General features: G+C 37.5%; 1 protein-coding gene across 2 annotated transcripts in view; it reads right to left on the bottom strand.

The window, feature by feature from the left end:
• The window catches only part of LOC137082578 (mannosyl-oligosaccharide 1,2-alpha-mannosidase IA), a 312,430-nt gene that overhangs the window by 161,617 nt on the left and 125,876 nt on the right, over positions 1 to 24,937 (bottom strand). For both annotated transcript variants that reach the window (XM_067447843.1, XM_067447844.1), the window contains exon 2: positions 6,215 to 6,311. In XM_067447843.1, the coding sequence (XP_067303944.1) occupies positions 6,215 to 6,311 (97 nt within the window). The remainder of the gene's footprint in view (positions 1 to 6,214; positions 6,312 to 24,937) is intronic.

The raw sequence follows: 24,937 nt of genomic DNA, 5'->3' as shown, positions 1-24,937 counted from the left end.
TACACCCGCTGTGCTAACACCAGCGTCACGCCGCACAGAACCATCCAAACAACAGAGTGCAATCAAGACGATGCAAAACAATACACATGCAATTTAGAGCTTAGCTCTTAGTCTTTTCTAAATGGCAGGCATATTCAATTTGGACGGAATTAAAATCGCAAAGTGCATCTGAGAAACACAACCCGATCTGACCTCCATCAGGGAAAACTAGTCTTGTCCATATAAGGCTTAAAGTGAATCTACAAATTGACAGAAATACTCATTAAACGGTTTGATCGTTCAATCAAGCAATCTACAACTCGCACGGGATGGAGGCTTTCTGATCATTAATCAAGTCAACGAATTAGCTTTCATCGTATCATGCTGGAGCTTTTCAAGGCCATTGTTGCTTTGTCACTGAGTGATGGTGAGCAGACGCTCATTGCCGCCTGGTACAAAACAGCCTGACAGTCACATTCATCCACCAGCCTCATCATAGACCATGACAGGCTTTCACAGTTCTCAATGCGCTTTGATGCCTTTAACATGAAATATTCATTGGATCACATGTCAGAAAGAAAAGCCAACTCTGTGCATAAATTAATTTAGATTTGTAAAGACATTCTGACTGATTTCTTCATTTAGAATCACTTTTTTGTAATTTCCCCTCTGAGGTCCAAAACAAGAATTAAAACATAGCCATAAATCATTTTAATGACCATTTTCCACCCGCTCCTAACGTCAGTTTTTGCTACTCGTAACTTTAATTCTTCTATGCAAACATCGTGGTAATTGTGAAACAAGACACAACAGGTTTCAGAGCACTTGTTTTTTACATGGCAAAAACAATAAGCATAATATTTTACTTTTGTAATGATGGTGTGAAAAATGGAGGTGTAAACATGAAAGGCCACTACCATGTAAAAGTTTAGGGTTGGTATACATTTTTTTAATGTGTTTTTTTTTTATCTCTTATGCTCACAATGCTTCTTTATTTATAAAACAAAAAATAATGTAAAACAGTAACATTGTGAAATATTATTTCAATTTAAAATAAAAATGTTCTATTTGAATATATTATCCTACTTAGTGTCCTGGTAATTAATAGGGTATTGCCACAACATTGCTAGAGTGTTGCTAAGATATTTTTAGTGTTTTGTACTTTCACATGTGGTTGTTAGCATTCAGCCGAACCTAGCCCCGCCCACAAAATATTTAGGTTGGGCGGTTCGGTCTGAACTGTTCAGACCAATGAAATCATCAGAGCGGGCTTTAGACGATGACGGACAGATGATCAACAGTAACGTAATCATCACGTCATCAAAGGCACTTGGATTATATTTGTTCGAATCCTAAACGGAGAGCTTGTTTGTATCTGCATTCACCTGCACAATTTCTCTCAGAAATGATGATCATGTTGGGTAAGTACTCTGTGTATCATTAATTGTTTTGTTTTTTTTACAACACCGGCAAAGATCGTTTATTCCAGCCTGATTTCAGCGCGCATGCAGACAGGGTTGCCAAGTTTTTACAACAAAACCCGCCAACTACTAGCCCTAAACAATAGCTTATCGGGAGGTTCTCTGGGAAAAATGGCATTTGGGGGGTAAAATGTGTGTTATTTTGGCAAGGTTGCCTGCTAAAATTCGCACTCATGGGTCTATATATCACATAATAGTCGCTTCAACCCGCGGACATAGAAAACAACCCACGGAAAAAATACGGACTTGGCAACACAGTGCAGTTGAGCTCTGTTGACATTTGACAATGCGTCGCTTCGTTGCTCTGATTGGTTGTAGGTCTGTCCAATTGATGTCTTTCCTGGTTTGGTTGAAACACGCCTCATAATCACAGCCCAATGGAACCGTTTCAGACTCATATTCTATGCAGTTGCCAGGCTGTTCTGGTGAAAGCATATACATTGCTATGCAGTTGCTAGGGTGTTGCTATGAAATTCGGAGTGGGTTTTAGTCTGTAAATGCATTTGTTGGTGTTCTGCTAGTTGCCAGGGTGTTGCTATGCAATTGCTAAATTATTCTGATTGTTTTTTTAGCCATCAGCATTTGTTTATGGTCATCAGCATATGTGGTTGCTGGGGTTCTGCTTGTTACCAGGGTGTCGCTTTGTGATTCCCAGGCTGTTCAGGTGATTGCCAATACATTCTTATGCTGTTTCTAGGGTGTTTTGCTAAGATATTCTGAGTGATTTTAGGTCTGTCATTTGTGTTTGTTATTGTTCTACTAGTTGCCAGGGTGTTGCTATGCAGTTACTAAGCTATTATGAGTGTTTTTAGTCTGTCATATGCAGTTGCTGGTGTTCTGCTGGTAACTGGGGTGTAACTATGATGTTGCCAGGCTGTTCTGGTGATTATCAATACACTGCTATGTAATTTCTAGGGTGTTGCTAAGATATTCAGAGTTCTTTGGGTCTGTCATTTGTGTGTTGTTATTGTTCTGCTGGTTTCCAGGGTGCTGCTATGCAGTTGCTAAGTTATTCTTAGTGGGTTTTTTAGTCTGTCACATGTGGTTATTAGTGTTCTTCAGGTTGCCCGGGTGTTGGGGTTGCTAAAATATTGCGAGTGGTTTTAGTCCGTCTTTGCATTGGTTAGTGTTCTGCTAGTTGATAGGGTGTTGCTATGCAGTTGCTAAGATATTCTGAGTGGTTTTTAGTCTGTCAAATATGGTTGCTGGTTTTCTGCTGATAAACAGGGTGTGACTATATGGTTGCCATGCTGTTCTGGTGATTGCCAATGCATTGCTATGCAGTAACTAGGGTGTTGCTAAGATATTCTAAGTGGTTTTTAAGTCTGTAAATGCATGTGTTAGTGTTCTGCTAGATGTCAGGGTGTTGCCGTGCAGTTGCTAAGTTATTCTGAATTTTTTATAGTCTGTAATATAAGGTTGCTGGTGTTATCCTGGTTTCCAGTGTGTTGCTATTCACTAATATTATTTGTATTTTTGTCCCATGTAAATAACACCTGGTAATACCTGCATTATTTGTATGAGAATCTATTCTGAATTATTAATTTCCTGTTTTCTACTCTATTTTCTAGTTTGAGTCACAGTAATGAAAAAGAAAATGTCCCTAACGTAAGGCTTTAGAACAGGAGGCAGCCAAAAGAAGAAAGAAAAGAGGTAAGCCATTAAAGGGAATATGAGATATGAGCGTGTGGAACACACTGCAGATGTTTGTCCCTCTGTCCCAGAGCTCACAGGTAACATCCCAGTGACTTTCAGTATATCAGTGTGTTTTCGACAAGTTGGCTAAATGCAGCTGCAATCTTCCCATGTGTCTATTTACTCATGGGATTAAACTAAAGGACACAGCATTCAATCTCCTACTCGACTTCACAGGGACAAATACAAATCAGGGATCTTGTAAGAGACGGGAAGAAACATGGCAAGAAACGCATACACCCACTGGCTTATCGGATTAGTTATTGCACAAAGTAGGACGTCTTTTTCCCAAGCTTAAAGGAATTTTTTCCAGAAAAATAGCTAATTCGTACCCTGTGCTCGGCATCGGATCATCCGATTGGTAAGACAGATAGTTTCCCGAGGCTAATTGGGTTGCTGTGATGGAAAACAGCAATTAAGTGATAATGTACTGGAGGTTTGGCCCTTGAATCTCTGAGGCATGTCACTTTTCTGTTAGAAAAAAACATTAAACAATTCAGTGCTCTAGTAAGTTGCTGAAGCAGTCCATTTCTATGGGGTTTTTGCCCCTGCAAAACAACTGATTGATCACTTTAGATGTCAGTCAGACAGTCTACTCCTGTCTTGGTCAAGATCATGCTGACAATGAAATTACTGACTACAAGAGACTACAGAGCACGATTTGATCTCAGACGAGCGGACGCTAGCTACCGACCTCATTTCCACACCAACCTTTCGTATTGTCGTACTGTAAAAACCCACTCAAATGCAAAAAAATTGCATTTGCATTCCTTACTTATAGTAATGCAAATGCAACCTTCAAAATATCAATTTCAACATTACAGGAGGCATTATTACTGTACAGTCCTATATGACCAGACAACAGATGCATGTTTCCGACTAGAGAGACGTCCGATATTACTGACTCTGCACTGAAAGCTGATTTATTTCTTATGAAGAGTTATAGAGCGGTCACCTTTATATAAATATAAATGGTTATGCTGTAGAAATATTTTGTAGATACACTGAGGATGAGTGAAGCCAAGGCGTTTCGGTCGCCCCCTGGTGGCTGGCTGCAGTATAGGTCATAAGCCCCGCCCTCACTATGTAATCTTATGGGATGTGAGCCAAACTAAAAAATCCAATTAGACTTAAAACATTTTTTTCCAAATATAGTTTCTGTCATTGTAGGTATTTCTTATCACACAGACATGTGTAGTGTTGAAAAGGGTGTAACGTGTAAGAGTGTGGGCGGGACCTTGATACCGCGGCACCTCACCTCCGATCACTACTGCACAGACCCAGAAATATGTCATTGGCAATGACCATCTCAGGGATATTTTGGTTTCATTTTTCTCATTTCAACTAACATGAATTTTAATTCAAGAAAATAGTATAGAAATGAAATTAAATTTATATAATGCTATAATATATGGGCTTTCCTGTAGCTCAACCAGTAGAGTGTGGCGCTAACAACGCCAAGGTCATGGGTTCGATTCCCAGGGAAAGCAAGAACTGACAATAATGTAAAAAATGTACCTTGAATGCAATGGAATTTGCTTTGGATAAAAGTGTCTGCCAAATGTATAAATGTAAATTATTTCAATGCATAATTTTTCACTATAATTAACCCATAAACACTCATACCCACATCACATGGACTATTTCCAGAAACTTGATATTAATGATCAATGTTTGAAATGACACATTATTTCATGTTGAAATTAACATTAACAAAGATAAATAAATGCTTTATAAGTGCAGTTCATAATTAGTTCATGTTAACTAATGTAGTTAACTAATTTTAAAGTGTTTCCCAGAAATGTTTCTTGTGCAGCATATCACATGTTTTCTGGTGAATACAATAATCCCGTTGTTTGCATTCGCCGAAATTGCTGAAATTAAAAAGTGGACAGTGAAAGCAGCGATTTGCAATTAGCACCAGTCTTATTTGAAGCGGGAACGACCAGGCAGCAGAGGATTCTACAGTTCGCAAATCAAGCAATGACTTGTCCCAAAAGAATGATTCATTCTCAACTGAGAGTTTGTATGGTCTAGATTCTAGCGTATGCCTGCATCACAGACTTTTTTTTTGTAGGTTTATCTATATTAGCATTAGCTGTTTAATATTTCCACATGACAAATCGACAGCATCACATGGCCCTAATTCCGTTTTGTGTGTGCGCGCGCGTGTGTGTGTGTGTGTGTGTGTGTGTGTGTGTGTGTGTGTGTGTGTGTGTGTGTGTGTGTGTGTGTGTGTGTGGAGGGGCTCTGATTGGATGATGACAGGTGTCGTGATCATTCTCAAGTGTCGTGATCATCACTGCTGCTGATGCTGTTGTATATTCAGCGATTAAATCAGCGGAGCAGTCAATAAACGGGACAAGGGAGATCACATACGGGACAAATCAATTAGGTCCAATATATGGGACATCCCGGCTAATACGAGACAGTTGGCAACCCTACATATATTGGTCTTCTAGCTCAAGTACACAGGATGCTCACAGTTGATAAAAACTGACTTTGCAAAACAACACATGAAAACAAATACTGGTCCATTTTAAAGGGATAGTTCACTTTAAAATTAAAACTCTGTCATCCTTTACTCACCCTCAAGATGTTTCAAACCTGTATGAATTTCTTTCTTCATTGACTTCCATAGTAGAAAAAAAAAATACTGTGGAAGTCAATGGCTCCAGTTAACTGTTTGGTTACTGACATTCTTCAAAATATCTTCCCTTGTGTTCAGCTAAAGATATAAATTCATACAGGTTTGAAACAACTTGAGGGTGAGTAAAGGATGACAGAATTTTCATTTTAAAGTGAACTATCCCTTTAAATGACATAAAGCATTAAAATGCTGTCGAGTTAGGCATCTGGGTTTTCCCACAAGGCCATGAAGGACAACAACAACATGAACATGCTACAAAGCCTGAACCTGCAGTCTCTCAATATCAATAAAATGACACATCAGACTGAAAGTCAACTGCGTCATTCCTGTGAGACGAGACAGAAGCGTGTTTGGTTTCCTCAAACGATGAACTACTGCAAACTGAAGAAAACAATAAAAAAAAACTCACCAAACATATTCCCAATGTGTCCGTTCCTGGTCAGGGGTCGAAGTTCATTCTTGCCCCAAGCGTACTGTTTATAGTTGTCCCAGGCAAACTTCATCATCTGCAAACACAAAATCAACCAGTGTGAGAAATCCCATCCAGTGAAACACCTCACCTATAAATGTGCAAAAACATCATATTGATAAAATCTGATCATCAATAATCAAAAACGCAGACGAAGCAGAAGAACATGGGCTTTTACGCGTAAGATGACAAAACCTCCGGCACTGTGAATCATGGAGAAATGCAGCGGAGGGATGGAAAATTACAAGAAGAAATATGGGGATGTTATGAATGACAAGGAAAAAACAACAAAGAATTTAATCATGTTCCACAAGGTCTATTTATTTCTGCTGGAAGCAACACACTGTCATAATTAGCTGTGCTGAAACGCGGGCAGGCCTGCGGGATCACATTAATCAAATAAATACATAAATTCATCAACAGACAGACAGCGTCAAAGAAACGGACCGTTACCTATCCGCTTTATCAAGTAAATACATTAATAAACGCATTAATAGTCAATGTTTTCTCATTACCACTGCACAATTAAAGGGATAGTTCATCCAAAAATGACATCCATTGACTTCTACAGCATTTGTCCTACTATGGAAGTCAGTGGGGTCCATCAACCTACTGTCTGGTTTCCAAGATTCTTCAAAATATCAAAAGAAAGACAAACAGGTTTGAAACAACTTGAGGGTGACTAAATTATGAAAAATGATGACATTTTTGGATGAACTAACCCTTTAAATTAACTGCTGTGTTTCTTGAGCAGCGAATCCTCATGAACTGTGTGTGACACTGAAGACTGGAGTAATGATGCTGAAACTTCAGCTTTGATCACAGGAATAAATGTGAATTATGAATGAAAATATATTAAAATAGAATTAAGTTATTTAAAAGTGTAATATTTTTGCACAGCCTTGTTGATCAGAAGACTTCTTAAAAAGTATTATGTTGCAAAACGTATAAATTATTTTTTTTTATTTTTTTTTTATCAACAACTGCCTGGTTATGACATAAAAAAAAAGAAACGTATACAGGTTTGAAAAAGTATGCGGGTGAGTTTTTTTTATTGTGGGGGGAACTATCCCTTTAAAGGGCTACTTCACCGCTTTTTCTTATTAAACTATGCTATTTCCTTACACCTCTCTCGTCTGAGTGCGTGCACTTAATCGCTCTGACGCGCGGTGACGATCTGATAGCATTTAGCTTAGCCCACTAAGCCCAGTTCATTCACTATGGTACCAAACAGAGATCAAGTTAGAAGCGACCAAACACCTCCACGTTTTCCCCTATTTAAATACAGTTACACCAAAAGCTGAACGATCAAGTATGGTGACACAATCTCCCCCTTCCCCCTATTGATAGAAATGAGAGAGTGAGGGGGAGATGTGAGGGAGGATGTTTCAGCCGGGACTTTTTACTGCGCCGAGTCGAAGTACTCTCAGAAGTGCTATTCCGCCATAAATTATAGTTCTCCTTTTTAATCCGATTAGAAAAGCACCACATTTTATTTTGTGTCATCATACTTAATCGTTCAACTATTGGTGTAACTGTATTTAAATCGGGGAACCGTAGATGTGTTTGGTCGCTTCTAACTTGATCTCTGTTTGGTACCATAGTGAATGAACTGTGCTTAGTGGGCTAAGCTAAATGCTATCAGATCGTCACCGCGCGTCAGAGAGATTAAGGCCGGGGACACACTGCAAGCGTGTCGTGAGCGTCTCGGCTGCGTGGCGTGTCCGTTTTTATTTCGGCTCCCATGTTAACCGGTTAGCGCTTGCATACTGCCTGCGTCAGCCGCGCGGCTCACGCGCGGTCCAAGCCGCGCGGAAAACGCGTGCATGCTTCAAATAGAAGAGTCGCCTATTTTTCACGCGACACGCGAGCGTGTTGGAAGCGTTTCTAGGCAAAACAGCATAGGAAAAGATGTTTATATGCCATTTTGACACGAATACATATTAATAAATGACATTTTCATGTTTGAAAGTCTTTAGGTTAACATAAATGCAGATAGGCCTACTTGTAATAATAAAAAACAACATAATTAACGATTTTGAAATATTAAACCTATCAATACAGAACGAAATATTCTGTAGCCTATTTTGCCGTCAATACCATATATATGTAGGCCTATGGTCAATAGGCTACTGCCGACGTTGTCTTTGCTGTATCAATAGGCAATATATTTATATTTAACATGAAGTATAGGGCTTCCCAGCAGCAGCAGCGCCGCGTCAGACACGCTTCTGGTGTGCAAAGACAGAGAAAACCCTGCGCAGCCGCCCCGCGGCTGACACGCAGCAGAAACGCCACGCTTGCAGTGTGTCTCCGGCCTAAGAGCACACACTGAGACGAGAGAGGGATGTGTCAACTCTTTTTAGTTAAGGGAATAACAGAGTTTAATATGAAAAAGCGGTGAAGTATCCCTTTAAGTAACATTACAAAGAGCATGCGCTCTACTGCTGCTGCTTCCAACCCTCTGAACTCCATCCGCAGATCTGCAGTCATGGATCTGTGTCTCCTGGGCTACAGCTCTGAATGTGTATTTCAGCATAGCCAAGAAGAGAGAAGCTTTGGATGACGCCTGGCACCAACAACCTCCACAAGGCAATGTCTGAAAAAAGACTTTCTTCCCTTAAGGACGAAGCCAATAATTGATGTGGGATTGCTGCCAACAACGCAATAAAAAGGCTTTCGACATGATAGGGAATTAGCAGGAAGAAATTCCAACTGTGATACACGGCGATACTTATTTAAGCTCGACATGAAGGAGCAGCTGGGCCAGGTCGTGCGTTTCATAAAGCTTTTGTGATCGTCTGATACTGATGAGCACTGCTGGGCTTTTTGCTCACAAACGTTTTGGTTTCCAAACCTTTTCCAGCTTTGTTGGCCGAGCGTCTCTCCTCAGCGAGTTCAGGGAAAAGAGGAAAATACATAGCAGGTTTTCTACCTGTTTGAACTTCATGTCCACTTTATCTACACCGAGAGTAACGGCACTGATAACAGCACCAAAGCTGCTGAAAATATTTTTAGAATATACAGTTATATCTCATACACACAGTCCAGAAGTGTTAAAATGATACATAAATTGCTGTCACATACATGTTCTGCCTTCATTGTGCCAGACTAAATGGATATAAAACTCCACGCTACTGACTCTGACAGCAGCCAACACAATCTAGCATCCAGATATGACTAGAGGCTTTACACATAGAGATCTGTTATGCTGCTTGCACACTGGTCTAAATAGTAACTTACAATTGTTTGCATTTTGTCTAGTAACACACATTATAAAACGATATATCGCGACTGAAAAATGTGACGATATATCGTTGATGGAAACTATGATTTGCAATAGCCTATTTTTTTAAATCCATGGCTCAACTTGCTATAGCAGGCCTATTTATAAGGTGTAATTCACCCAAACACAAATTAACAAATGGCTACCACAACTCATTATGTAGTAGCTACTCACCATCGTGTCGTTTTTCGTTTAACTTCCAAACACATGAAGATATATTCGTTACGAAACCTGAGGGAGTTATGTCCCTCCATTTTAAGTACATTTCTCTCAAACTTAAAAGATGCAAAAAATGTCACAAAGCATCATAAAAAAATAACTAATCCAAATCTTCTGAAGTCTTCAAGTCTTCTGAAGAGACACAATAGCTTCCATATGATGAATATATTTTACATGTATGCCTACACCCAGCAAATACAGAACATTCCCCTAACGTTAGTTTTTGGTATAAATAACAAATAAAATATTTCTAAAAGCATGTTAATATACAAAAGCATTACAAAAGTAATATAGGCTGTTATGAAGGACTGTCATGTGTAGGCTACATAATAATGTACTATGATTGTTTAAAATCATATAGTTTACCGCGAACTGAAAGTAGCATAGATCCTTATCTATCAATCGTGCATAGACAATTCCCAGCAAGCAATAGCCGTCATTTCACCGTCTAGGTTTACTATAGACCTGATATAGTCCGGCTATGAGTAGCCCACTTTTAGCCAAAAGAATCTTGAATTTGGTTACATGTAATTTTTGTCCAAATAACTTGTGAGATGTATAATATTCCATCATGTAAGCAAAGTTAACAGTGATTACAAGGTGTTTGGTTTCATTTCTTTAACGAGATATATTCATGGCTGTGCGTAGCCACGGTTTAGCTCCTATACAGACCGGCTATTCGTAGCCCACTTTTAGTCAAAAGACTAAACTGTTTAATTGTAGTTTTTGGCAATGTAGCACATGATATGGTTAATATTACATCATGTTCGCATTGTCAATAATATCTGCAAGATGTGTCATTTCATGTCATGGTCTATCTATAGCCACGGTTTAGCTCTGAATTGGACTGGCTGTGTGTAGTCTGCTTTTAGCCCACCCATTTGTAAACATTTGAATTAGTTTTAGCTTTGCTGTCCCGCATAACATTCACTTAAAATGTAAGACAGTCAAAGAAAATCGTAAGCTAGATATTTTTGAAAAAAAAAAAGAAAAAAAAAAAAAAATACAACTCTCAACCGCTAGATGGCAACTGTAGCCTGTACTACTGGCAACGGCAGATATCGCGAAACACATTTCTGTCGGTTGGAGTGGATTGTTTTTTTACACAAGAGGAGGACGAGAACGGAGAACAACAACGGGCAACAGCAAACGTTAAAGGACATTATTTGGCCTTGTAAGTATCTGTGTTTTCATTTTGACATATGCTCATTATATACATTATTTGTTATCGTGTATGAACGGTGAGATTTTAGCTAGATAACATTGTAGAATAAAGCCATGTGGTTAGCATGCTACATGTACACCTTCAAGGGGATGAACATGAAACATGTGCAACCTATAATAATTTGTCATGAAAGCCACAAATATCCTTTTACTCTTTGGATCATTATATGAAAATATGAGTCTTTTTGAAATGATTTAAAATAAATGAAGAGTTGCCACAGTACTGCAGGTTTTCTTTGAGTTTGTTCAAGATATGTTATGTATAAAAACTGAATTCTGCTTCTCCATGTTTAGTTTTGACTCGGGGGACAGAAAGCAGACCTGTCCCAGATGACCTGAGAGGATGGTTCATAATGCAGCAGAAGATCAGAAATTCACTTTTGCCTTAAACCATTCAATGCTTTTCCAATAATGTACCTCATTGTTCTAATGCAACATAATGGCTAAAATATCTTTTAAACCCAAAAATTTAAATTCTGTCATTTACTCGCCTTCAAGTTGTTTCTTTTTGTCTGTTGAACACAAAAGAAGATATTTTGAAGAACCTGGGTAATCAAAAGCTTTATGGGCCCCATTGACTTCCATTGTATTTATTTTCCTACAATGAAAGTCAATGGCTACCATCAACCCAGCAAGCAATAGCCGTCATTTCACCGTCTAGGTTAACTATAGACCTGATATAGTCCGGCTATGAGTAGACCACTTTTAGCCAAAAGAATCTTGAATTTGGTTACATCTAATTTTTGTCCAAACAACTTGTGAGATGTATGATATTCCATCATGTAAGCAAAGTTAACAGTGATTACAAAGTGTTTGGTATCATTTCTTTAACATGATATGTGCATAGGCTGTGTGCCACGGTTTAGCTCCTATACAGACCGGTTATTCGTAGCCCACTTTTAGTCAAAAGACTAAACTGATTAATTGTAGTTTTTGGCAATGTAGCACATGATATGGTTAATATTACATCATGTTCGCAATGTCAATAATATCTGCAAGATGTGTCATTTCATGTCACGGTCTATCTATAGCCACGATTTAGCTCTGAATTGGACGGGCATTGTGTAGTCTGCTTTTAGCCCACCCATTTGTAAACATTTGAATTAGTTTTAGCTTTGCTGTCCCCCATAACATTCACTTAAAATGTAAGACGGTCAAAGAAAATCGTAAGCTAGATATATTTGAAAAAAAAAAAAAAAAAAAAAAAATTACAACTCTCAACCGCTAGGTGGCAACTGTAGCCTGTACTACTGGCAACGGCAGATATCGCGAAAAACATTTCTGTCGGTTGGAGTGGATTTTTTTTTTTTTACACAAGAAGAGGAGAACGGAGAACAACAACGGGCAACAGTAAACGTTAAAGGACATTATTTGGCCTTGTAAGTATCTGTGTTTTTGTTTTGACATATGCTCATTATATACATTGTTTGTTATCGTGTATGAACGGTGAGATTTTAGCTTAGTAACATTGTAGAATGAAGCCATGTGGTTAGCATGCTACATGTACACCTTCAAGGGGATAAACAAGAAACGTGCAACCTATTATAATTTGTTATGAAAGCCACAAATATCCTTTTACTCTTTGGATCATTATACGAAAATATGAGTCTTTGAATATGAATGTGAATATGAGTCTTTGGCAAGGCAAAATTTAATTGCATTTTTTACCAAGCCAAAAGTGCTTTACATAAAACATAAAAGCAACATTGGGGAATTTAAAAAGTCAATATAAGAAGACATTGTTCTATAATAATAAAAAAACATGATAACAGGAGAGTAAAACTTACAGTGCAGTGTAAGAAATATATCATTATTCCTTTCCAGTTAATATAAGGCAGTGGCAAACATTAAACCCTGATTTTAAAAAATGAAGAGTTCCCACAGGACTGCAGGTTTTCTTTGAGTTTGTTCAAGATATGTTATGTATAAAAACTGAATTCTGCTTCTCCATGTTTAGTTTTGACTCAGGGGACAGAAAGCAGACCTGACCCAGATGACCGGAGAGGATGTTTCATAATGCGACAGACGATCAGAAATTCACTTTGGCCTTAAACCATTCAATGCTTTCCCAATCATCTACCTCAGGGTCCTAATGCAACATAATGGCTAAAATATCTTTTAAACCCAAAAATTTAAATTCTGTCATTTACTCGCCTTCAAGTTGTTTCTTTTCGTCTGTTGAACACAAAAGAAGATATTTTGAAGAATCTGGATAATCAAAAGCTTTATGGGCCGCATTGACTTCCATTGTATTTATTTTCCTACAATGAAAGTCAGAGGCTACCATCAAATATCTGGTTACCAACATTCTTCAAAATATATATTTTTGTGTGTGTTCAACAGAAGAAAGAATCCCATACAGGTTTGGAGCAACTCGAGGGTGAGTAAATGATGACTATCTCTTTAAACATGTCACATACATGTATCTTAACCTTTTATTGCCCAGCTCTAGTGCGCATCCAAGCAAAAGAGAATGACTTCATCACAATTACTGTAAATAAAGTAAACAATTATGATGTCGACATTGCTTTTCTTGTGCAATGTTTTGTTTCTTATTTGGCAGATGCCATGATGACCGACTTCCCAGCGGCAACAGAGTTTATATATTTTTTTTATTGTTTATTATATTACGTTGTTAATATTCCATATTTCTTATCCTAATTTTATTTTTAATTTTATTTTTAATATTTTATTTGGTGATTTTTATGTTTTGATCTTTTAGTATTATCTTAAGTTGTCTAGGTTGTAAATGTTCTTTTTCGAAATAAAACCTTTATATTTAATGTGTTTGGATGAATTGTTATTTTTTAGAACCTGTTATATTTGAGTGAAAAGAATCCTTTAGCCATTTTGTTGTCTATTAAACGTATATATTAGTCATGTGTTAGCCGTCTATTTGATGACTAGTCTATCCTTGGGCTATGATAGACGTCTATTAGATTTTCACTGACAGCCCAAATTTAGCCTTGTTTTAGCCTAGACCCATATTTGCTGTCTATTAGACGTATAGATGTAGCCATTCAGTAGCCGTCTAATCTTGGGCTATGGTTAGACGTCTATTAGATTTTCACTGACAGCCCAAGTTTAGCCTTGATTTAGCCTAGACGTCTGGGCTGTGTTTAGACGGTTATTAGACGTCTTTTAGACGCAAAATTGCTTGCTGGGTTCTGATGAAGAACGAGTATTCCTCTGTACTATAATTATTTACAAGACATGTTTACATATATTTACCAAGAGTGCTATATGCTTTGTTGTACATTCGCGAGCTAAATGTGTATGCCGTAAATGCACCGTTATGTTGTTTACATAAAGGCAGCCGGAATGGCGCTAATGACGTTACGGCCGCGAGTTCGAGCCCCGCTCAGAACAGGATTCTTACATGATGATAAATAAGCCTAGCCTACATGACAATATATAGGCTAGTAAATTCGGATTTCATTGCATGTGTAACAGTTTAGTACTTTGTACTGTTATTTGTCCATTGTTATCATAATTACACATTATTTATGTGTACTGCTATTGGTATCCTTTTGTATATTGTTATTTACCAATTTGTATGTATATTTTCAGAACCACAAACTTGCCCCGACTTGGTGGAGAATAAATGTTACAGAAGAAACATCAGAGTCCTTTTTGCATTCTAACTGGATGTGCCATAGTGATTGCAACCAATTACAACCAGACAATTTAAGTACTTCAAAAGATAGGCCTAGACCAAATTAGTTGAGAAAAAGCACCACCAAACATTTGTGCTTAGGGCACCCAAATGGCTAGCGCCGGCCCTATATCGTATCGAGATACATATAGGCCTAGACCTGTGATACAAGTCTATCGTTACACTAGTATTTATGTAGTATTTCACGTAGTATATTGTATTAGACTTTTCAATGATTCACACATAATGATTTTAAATGTGTGTGTGTGTGGGGGGGGAGTCCCCACAAAGATAGTGAACCAGGTGTGTGAGTAAGTGAATGAGTGTGTGTGTGTGTGTGTGTGTCTGAGTAAGTGAATGAGTGTGTGTGTGTGTGTGTGTGTGTGTGTGTGTGTGTGTGTGTGTGTGTGTGTGTGTGTGTGTGTGTGTGTGTATCAATGTATCCAGGTCAGTGTGATGAACGGTCTGCAAAGAACTGGCACAACATGACATACATTTGAAATGACTCAGCTGTTGAGGATGAACCCTAGGGTTTAGCACGCATGATTCAGCAAACTGAGCCATAGTCAACTCCAACATCATTACCTGTCATCTCTCTATCGTAACTGTAAATGAGATGGCAAAGGTCCAAAAACAAATAAGTCATAAACGAGAACACTCTGCTTTGGTGAGCATGGACATTAGCATTTAACTTTAAGGATTAGATAACGGCATTAGATTTTCTGTTCGTGACCGGTAGAGCATGGCGCTAGTAATGCCAAGGCCTTGAGCTTGATTCCCGGTAGGGATGATTTCACTGGCAATATAAATATAAGCATTAAAGTGGACACAGTCCCAGAACTCATGAGCATGAGGCTAATGTTTATTCACACACACATGCACATGTGCACATGCACTCACACACACACGTTCAAATGTTTGGGGATACTTAATCTTTTTTGAATTTGATGCTCACCAAAGCTGCATTTATTTGATAAAAATAAAGTAAGAATAGTAATATTGTGAAATATTATTACAATTTCAAGTAGCTGCTTTTATGTGAATATATTTTAAAATTGAATTTATTCCTGTGATCAAAGCTATCCATTCATCCATCACCCAGAATTGGGTGAATCCCATTCTTCTAATTTAAATGTCCACATCAGACTCAAAACTCCCAAATGACCATCAAACACTACGGAATACTGTACACACCTCATCCCATTCGTGTTTGCATATAAAGCGCATATAGACACATGAAATCCAGATGTGCTAATAAAGGATAATTCAAGGATAATAGGGTCAGCTTGTAAATCTAAGACTTGTGAGGACCACTTGTTGACACTGCATGAATCACTCTGGGCTACAACCACAATTTACATACAACTATCTACAAAAGCTAATGAGATCACGTCTTGTACTCAGAGACAAAAGGCCTTTATTAAGTTCTCAGAAAAAACACGATGTAAATGGCCCGGACAGCTTAAATGATGAGCAAATAAACCCATTACAGAAACATTCAGTGTACTTTCCACCAAATGAAGAACATTCCCATGTCTGACACTTTGATAAATTGCTGCTCACTGTGATACATCTATCTTAAAATTGCATGAGCCTCTTGCAAAGTCCCTACGTGGAACATCAAAACCATCCGCATTTCAGCTTGCCTGAAAAGCTGTTTTTGCACAGAAAGAGAGACATGTATATATATTGACCAAATGGAAACATAATGAGTCCCCAGTGTGGTACATCCAATTCCCAGATGAGATGAAAGCGAGAGCGCGGCCATTAATGGGCTTTTATCTGTCTGAGCTCTTTCATCCCAGCGTGGAGGTCTAGCAGGCAAATTGCAACAAACTTCAGCAAGAACAAACATGGCAAATCTCATGTAACCTGTCAAAAACACGCCTGGCTCATATTTCACCACGCAATCAATAGAAAAAAATTGTTCAAGGACATTTTTTTAACTTTAAAGCTACACTGTGTGATATTTTCCCTCATCTAGCGGTGAAAAGGTATATGACCATCCAGTGAATAATAGTTTCTGTTCCTCTTAAGTCTGATTTCGTTTTAACTCCTACGGTGGCCGATAGGGCTGCACGATTAATCGAAATCGAACCGCAATCGCGAGTATGAAAGCTCAAGGCTGCGATTTAAATGAAATAAATAAATGCCCAGTGTGTCGCTTATAACGTGCGTTTGACTGTAGTTTTCCCAATTTTTCAGGTACTTTTTTTAGTGTCATGATTCACCTCAGAGCTGTTTTGTTTGGTTCAAGGCTTAAAAGTTTGTAATTAAAGACTACTTAAAAAAATGCATGTGAAGAAAATGAATGAGAAAAATACCTCAGGAAACCAAGGCTGCTCTATAGACGGTTTCAACGGTAACAACATAAACAAACGCTACTGCGCATGCGCGCTTTTGTGGCCCAAACTTAACTTCCGGTAGACATCAATAACACCAGAGGATGCGTTATCTTTCTTATGCGTTAGCATCTTTAATTTTGATTGTGCACCATTATCTTAATGTATAGATTTTTTTTTTGTTTCAGCATGTTTATTATAAATAATCTCCCATTTATGTCTTTAATATAGAGTGGGAAAACGCCCCACTTAAAGGGTAGGTAACCCAAAACTGAAAATCCTGTCGTTCATTACTCACCGTCACGTTGATCCCAGAGTTTTCGCTAGAAAAAAATGGTGCCGGTCAAAGTGACCGGCAGAGGTTTCGTTTTCCGGACATTTTGATGATATGCCGGTCAAAAACTCCTGAAAGCAGTTTATGTAACTTATAAAAAAAAATGACCATGTTTATTAGCCGAACTTTCAAATAGACGGAAAAAAAACATGAACGTCCGATTGGCGTCAATCAACCATTTTTTTTAACTTATAGGCGTAATTTGCGGGTGGGACAGGTGGGACATGTCCCCACCACTTTTTTAAAACATCTTGCTTCACGGATTAACCTAACTAGGCTAATACAAACAATGCAGTTCAATGCAGCAAACGCGGCTCATGCAGTCTTCACACAGACGAGCGCTTTAATCTAACGCTTAACGCCGTTGCAGAGACTTTCTGTTTGTTCCGGTCAGATCGCGAAACAAAACGCACAAAAACTGTTCCTGCTCTTGATGTACAACCACTGATGGTATTCGGTTTTGATGAGAGAAAAAAATAGACCACGAGGGAAGATTAGAAACGAGAACTTCTGACAAGTTTAACAGACTAGACCAGTGATTAAGCAAAGTGTGCAAATCTATTTGCCTTTATTCACGTGAAAAATCTTTAGATGCAATAATTAAACGCAATTAATAAATTTAATTATAAACTCAGTATGTCTCATTTAGTTGGTAACATTTAAATTGGCCACAGTGTGAAATGACAAAATCATATAATAGAATATAACTACAAGCAGGTAAGCACTACAAGATGTTTTTGAAATCATTAGAGAAAACGACAAAATTACTTATTCACAAAATTACGTTTGTGAATAAGTGCTACCTGTTTAAAATGTGCTAGCACCCGATCATATTCAGTAGCCTAGAAGGTAAAAAAAAAAAAATCCCTTAAACTTTAACATCCCGCTCATGCCCATCGCCGTGATCATCTATAACGCTGGTTGTTTACCGTGAGTTCTGAACACTGCACCATGTGCTTATTTAAATCTTTTCGTTTCTACACATATTAGGCTACATATTCCTCATGTCTGTGAGGCAAGCCTGCCGAGTTTCAGTTTGAGACGCGCTTCGGTTCATGATGAAAGCGATGGCTTCCGCGACCTAGTCTACTTATTTATTTCGTATTAATTAAATACATGCAATTAACCGAAGAACCCTTTATTAAAATTAAGAGACAATTTGTACAAAACGAAAGAAAGGCTTTTTACAAAACAAAACTTAATATTAAACTAAATATAACCACCAAAATCATTTCTGACCCACTCGCATCTTTGCACTTATAGCCTATAATCAGATGAAATCTAAAAATAATATTATAATATTTAAACATAAATATGAAGAAAAAAAAACATTGTTTAATGGCTACAACAAGTATAGTAAGCTACAGATTTATGTCATGTCTGAGCTGGATTTGAACGAACATCATTTTACCGGTGGGTTCACAGTAGCCTATTTAAATGCATGCGCTCGCCTTTCAATTATGCAATGCGTCGGCATAACATGTTTCTTTGTTTCATAATATAAGATTAATGTTGGGAAACTTGTGCCATGTGCTCTCTGCTTGATTTTTAATATTTATATCATGTTAACCAAGTATAGTACTTTAAAATGTATTTCTACTGAGTAGTGCGCCATACAAACAGACACAGACCGGAAGTTAACTTCGGGCCAGGCGCGTAACCGTAGCAACGCGCGTGCGTTCGATGAAACCGTCTATAGTCATTAAAAACCAGAGCTAATACAAAAACTCTTAATGGCCTTAAAAACAAGGGTCCTTTCCTTTATGCAAAATAAATTTTTGATTTGATTTTAAATGATTTGGTGGTGAAAGGTGACCTGGACATGTTTGTGTGACATTGGCAACAAGCCGACAGGGCCTTTGCGGTCCACACACTACTGTAAATTAACAAACTGAGCAGGAAGCTCAGCAATGGATGCAGAGCCAATTATTTCTGCAGTAAATATCAGGACACACTGATCTGATGCAACAGCCTTTGCTGAGAAATGATCACTGGATGTCGAGAAATGATAGATCATAAGGTCATTATTCACACAACACACATTAAGGAATAAATGATAAGGATGACATCAATGCAAGCTTCACATTATGACAAATGAACCAGGAAAACATGGAAACATGCAATACCGTAATTTAGCAATTCCTTTGATTTGATTTAGCAATTTCACATCTAGAACCGTGTTGTGTTATTGTGGCCTGTATCATCAGGGTATTCTTTGTATTTAACCCAGATATATAACATACGAAGTTTCTTAAAAGCAAAGTAATGTGCTCTGTTCATTCAGGCCAAAGCTTAAGATCAAGCTGCTCTCGGGAAGGACCCAGTGAGAGAGAGAGAGAGAGAGAGAGAGAGAGAGAGAGAGAGAGAGAGAGAGAGAGAGAGAGAGAGAGAGAGAGAGAGAGAGAGAGAGGCCATAAATCATGAAGTTTAATGATCTTCAAATCTGCTGACCGAGGAGCCACGTTTGACTTCAGCCAATAGTTCATAAACACATTTCTGGGTTCTTTTGCAGAGTGTACAGGAAACATGAAACATGAAAACAGCTATTTATTACACGGCTCTGTGAAATACTTGATTCTGATTGGTCAATCGCGCATTCCAGCGGTATGTTATTCCCAGATCGCAATCGCCAAACTGAATAACACAGCGCTCATCCGGAAACTACCCATCGTGTGACTGAAACACTTCACCACCACAGGTTACAACGGTTTATGATTTACTCACCCTCGAGTCACCTAGGTGTATTATATGACATTCTTCTTTCAGACGAATAAAATCGCAGTTATATTTAAAAAGTCCTGGCTAATCCAAGCTTTTTAATGGCAGTAGATGTAGCTCTGTTTTTGAAGTCTAAATAAAAATGCATCTGTCCATCAAATAACATGCTCCACGCGGCTCTGGGGATTTAATAAAGGCATTTCTTCCGATCGCACTCCGTATTCAACTTATTGGAAAAGTGTTATGAAACTGCCTCTGGTTGTCAGATGTAGCGTAAGCATCTTGATTTGCGTGAAGGCACTTTCAACATTTCCACGGAAGGTGATTGGCCGGAGATTTAGGTTTTAAATATTGACATTTTTCTATACACAAACACATCGATTGACTTCTGAAGCCCCCAGAGAGCCGTGTGGAGCACGTTACTTGACGGACAGATTCATTTACTATGGACTTCAAAAACAGAGCTACATCTACTGCCATTAAAAAGCTTGGATTAGCCAGGACTTTTTAAATATAACTGCGATTTTATTAATCTGAAAGAAAAATGCCATCTAGGAGTGCTTGAGGGTGAGTGAATTTTGGGCTAATTTTCATGTATGGGTGAACTATCCCTTTCAGCATTAATTTCAACATATGGTAAAAAAATAAAATAAAAAAAACTTTTCAACAATAGATAAAAGCTCAAAGCTACACTGTGTAACTTTTTAGTTTATTCTTACCTAAAACACTTAAAAATATATGTGCTCATTAATGTATATTTACTTCTTTCAAGTAATAAAGTATTCTCGTAAGTTTATAATATGCCATTGAAAATACATACGGGTGAGGGGTTCGAATGCCGGGCGCCATGTTGCTCCTCCATCTTGAAAGTACATTAGCCAAAGAGGGACATACCCGTAAATTCAAGCTTCGCCTTTCACAAATCCTGTCCCCCTGTGAAATTGTGTCCGCTTTTAGGACCCCAGAGCGATTCTATTGGCGGAACGAACTTTTAATGGGTAATCTGTTCAGAGCCTGATTACAATTCTTACAAAATCGCGTTTTGATTTTTGCTGTTTAAATTGTGTTAAAATAGTCTTTAATGTCTTACAAATCATATGTTTCATATACTAGTAGTATATAACTGAAGCTATAAGTGCATATGTAAGTATATAAGATATATACAAGCATATCTTTTATATAATCTATTTATTTCGTGCACTGGTTCTGTATATTGCTGTTTTTTGTATTCTTTATTATTTACATTATAGGTACATTACTATGTCATGATTTTGTATTGGTACTTAGTTTATCAGTTGAAATAATTCAGAACATGTTTTTGCTCCCATAGCAATCAATTACATATTTCAAATAAATGTTTTGCGTGTGTATGTGTGTACTTAGTGTGTCAATTAATTCATAGTTTATTTTTAAACAATTGCTTGTCCAGAACCATGTATAACAACTTTTGATCAGGCATTTAAAACCGCTACTAGTGGACACGATTTCACAGCGGGACAGGATTTGTCATGACACCGTGTTGAATGTGAAGAGGGGGATTGCCATGTTAATCTTGGACTAAATGGGCCACCGTAGGAGTTAAAACGGAATCACGATTGAGAGGAACAGAAACTAATATTCACTGGATGGTCATATACCTTTACACCGCTAGATGGGGGAAAATATCACACAGTGGAGCTTTAAAGCATGTTTTTCTTCACGGAAGCTTTGCGTAGGACATATATATATATATATATATATATATATATATATATATATATATATATTTACTAGATGCATATACTAGATGCACCAATACAAAATTTTATTAGAATTAGTTTGATTTTCTCAAAGGAAGAAAAATTCTCCCAAATAATGCTGCAAACTATACAAGGAACCGTCTCACCTGGTACATTACTATAATGCTAGAGGTTAAAATTAACAAGATAGATATTTTATTCAACTGCTATTTATGTTTAGATAATAATTACACTCAAATATAAATAAAAATGTTTGTATACAACTCTGTTGCATGAGGTAGTTTTTATAAATACTGAAAAGCATGCATATATAATTAAAAGCTTCCCTCATTATCTTGTATCTCTCGTTATGGCTAACATGTGAACACTGGATAACTTTCCTGAGGTAATGCAACATTAAGTGACGCTTTGATCATTTCCATCTTTCCGCAGTTGAAACACTGATAAAGTGATTATGAGATGATGGCATTTCAATAAGTTGTACTGTATCTTTCAACATTTCTTCTGATATTCATGCCTCTTTTTCAACATATACTTGTATTACAGTGGAAGAAAAGACTTACGCTGACGCTTGTGATCTGACAGTGATCTGTCACGTCCCATTTAAGAGCTTCCAAATGCCATTTGTTGTTTGAATTTCATGATTAAATGGACAGAAATTGAAAGCTGCAACTTTGTTTCTTATCAGACATAAACACAAAGGTCTTCGAGATTATTGGATGAGAAGTGTTACAAATTAAGTTTGATTTAGAGAAAAAAAAACCGTGGACCTGGCAACCCTGGCTTAAACTACGAGTGATTCATAAGGTCAACGAGAGCCTGCTTTAACATTGCTATTTCTGAACTGTTTATGCTTTATTGTCACGTTAACTATCCATAAATTCAACACAAGACATTTTCTTCACTTTTCCGCCTCCATTTGATTGACAGGATATATTCAGCCCTGATCATCGGCTGTTTTTAATCAACCAGCCAATGGTCGATAGTGAAAATAATTGATATTATAGGCCGATATATCTGTGCATTTCAAAAATATACTTTTTCATTTAAATCAAATGAAAACAGATAAATAAGGCACAGACACCAGTAAATTAACTATTTGTTGACCTTGCATGATTCGTTTAAATACTCTCCTCCCATTATTTTTTGTGTCTGAAAAAGAAACTCATACAAATGCATATACAATAAGGTCAGCTGCAAAATAACCTTATCTATGCCTTTTCAGTTCTAATTTTATTAAATCCTGACAATAGTTTTTAACACCAAAGGGTCTGTGCTGTCTGTTAGTAAATCTGGCCCATATAGACTCAAGCACTTTTTAAATACATTTGAATTGTTAAATATTAGCAAAACCCTCAGACAGATATGAACAATGACCTAAAGTATGACCAATAAGCAACGATTTATGATTTATGAAAATAAAAATGACAGTAGGGAGATACAAGGTTTCCACCCAACAGCGACATATGCTAATGTATATTTTTACATTTTTAATCATCTGACAGTCATTTTTATCTAAAACAACGTACATTGCAATCACAGACTATATGCATATACAACCTGCATGTTTGCCACTGTTCCTGTGAATCAAACCCACACTTTAAAAAGGGAATTAAGAAAACAGAAAAAAAAAGAAAGTTGAAGTTTTTTTGTTCACTTCAAGTCATATTTACAAGTCATTCAGCCAATAAAATGAATTAAGGCAACTACAGCAGCGTTGGGAGACATATCAAATGCAGTCTTTCTTTACCAGAAAAATGCACCACAAATATTGATGACATCATCTTGTGCTCATGGGTGTAAACTAATGTACGTCCAATCAAATGCTCTCTAAAATGAGAATGTTCCTACCCTATGACTACCAATGACAAGTTTCAAATCATTGTTCATGGCTGTGATGCAAACTATAGGACTCTAAAATATTTAGAAAAATGGACAAGCAATTTGATACTGTTTGTCTTGCCTGGTTCAACCGGAAATACATTAAGACAATAAAAGGAACTACGTTCGCCTAACAATTTCATGGGCCATATAAACTCTTTGAACTACCTGAACAATTTTTATTCCCTTAAGCTATACTTGGAAAACCTGAAAAGTGCTTCCTTTATAGTTAAATAGCCATCAGGCAACTGTGACTCACCTTTGTGGAGGCATTCAGAAGCGATTCATGCCTCATGCATTTCAAATACACCAAAGTTTTCTTTAAGCGTTTAGTACTAACATGAACTAGTCTTGCCAACTTGGAGTGGTGGATAATTGTTAGTCAGCTTGGGAGTCAATTGTTATATTTTGTGTCCCGTTGTGGCCCAATAACAGCAGTGAATCTGCATCAACCGGCACAGCAAAAGCCCTCACCAGGCTGATTTTTAATCAATAGCAGCAACTATGCAAAACCCACTAAGCTTCCTGCTCTAAAAATGCTCAGTGTCACTAAAATAACCAAAGAATTGGTCTCAGTACGTAATGGAACTCAGACTCTTGATAGAGAAGTAATTTGAGGCAATTATCAAACTAACACATAAAGCATGAGGTTGATGGATGAGGAGGAAGTCAACTGATGAAGGGTCTGAGTTGGTCATGATTGCGAGCAGCTGCAGTGGAAAAAAGTGAAAAACGCAGATTAAGGAGCACAAGAGGACAAGAGGACAGGAAAAGTGGAGACAAAAATACGGTGGTTAAGGGCAAAATGAGTAGCTACCAAACTCAATCGTGACTCAGAACTGTCTAAAGAATTCATTTCAGCCCACAATGTACAAATACGAAGGATTTGTGGTTCTTTTTTTTTCTTTTTCTTTTTTGACTAGAGAACAAGTACTAAACAATACTTCACCAAAACAAAAGAATATGCACCATTATTTACTATTTATAGAATTTTTTATTTTATTTTTATAAAGCATAAAGAAACAGAGCAGTCAACGAAATTCTAGGTCTAATTTTATTTGGGAGATAATCTTTTAGGACTATTTGCAATCAATAGCCCCGTTTCCACCAAAATTACCCGGAACAATTTGTACCAGGAACTTTTTTACAGGAACTTTTCTCCCCCCCAGATCTGCAGCTGTCTGCGTTTCGACCGCGATAAAGTTCCGAGAAGATTAGGCAGATTAGTCCGGTGATGTAAGACTGCGCGCGACTGTTCCTCCAAA

The sequence above is a fragment of the Pseudorasbora parva genome, chromosome 7 (genome assembly GCF_024679245.1).
Source record: "Pseudorasbora parva isolate DD20220531a chromosome 7, ASM2467924v1, whole genome shotgun sequence".
Taxonomy (NCBI): Eukaryota; Metazoa; Chordata; class Actinopteri; order Cypriniformes; family Gobionidae; genus Pseudorasbora; species Pseudorasbora parva.
Note: the sequence above shows the minus strand (reverse complement) of the source record. Positions and strands in the feature narration are given on the sequence as shown.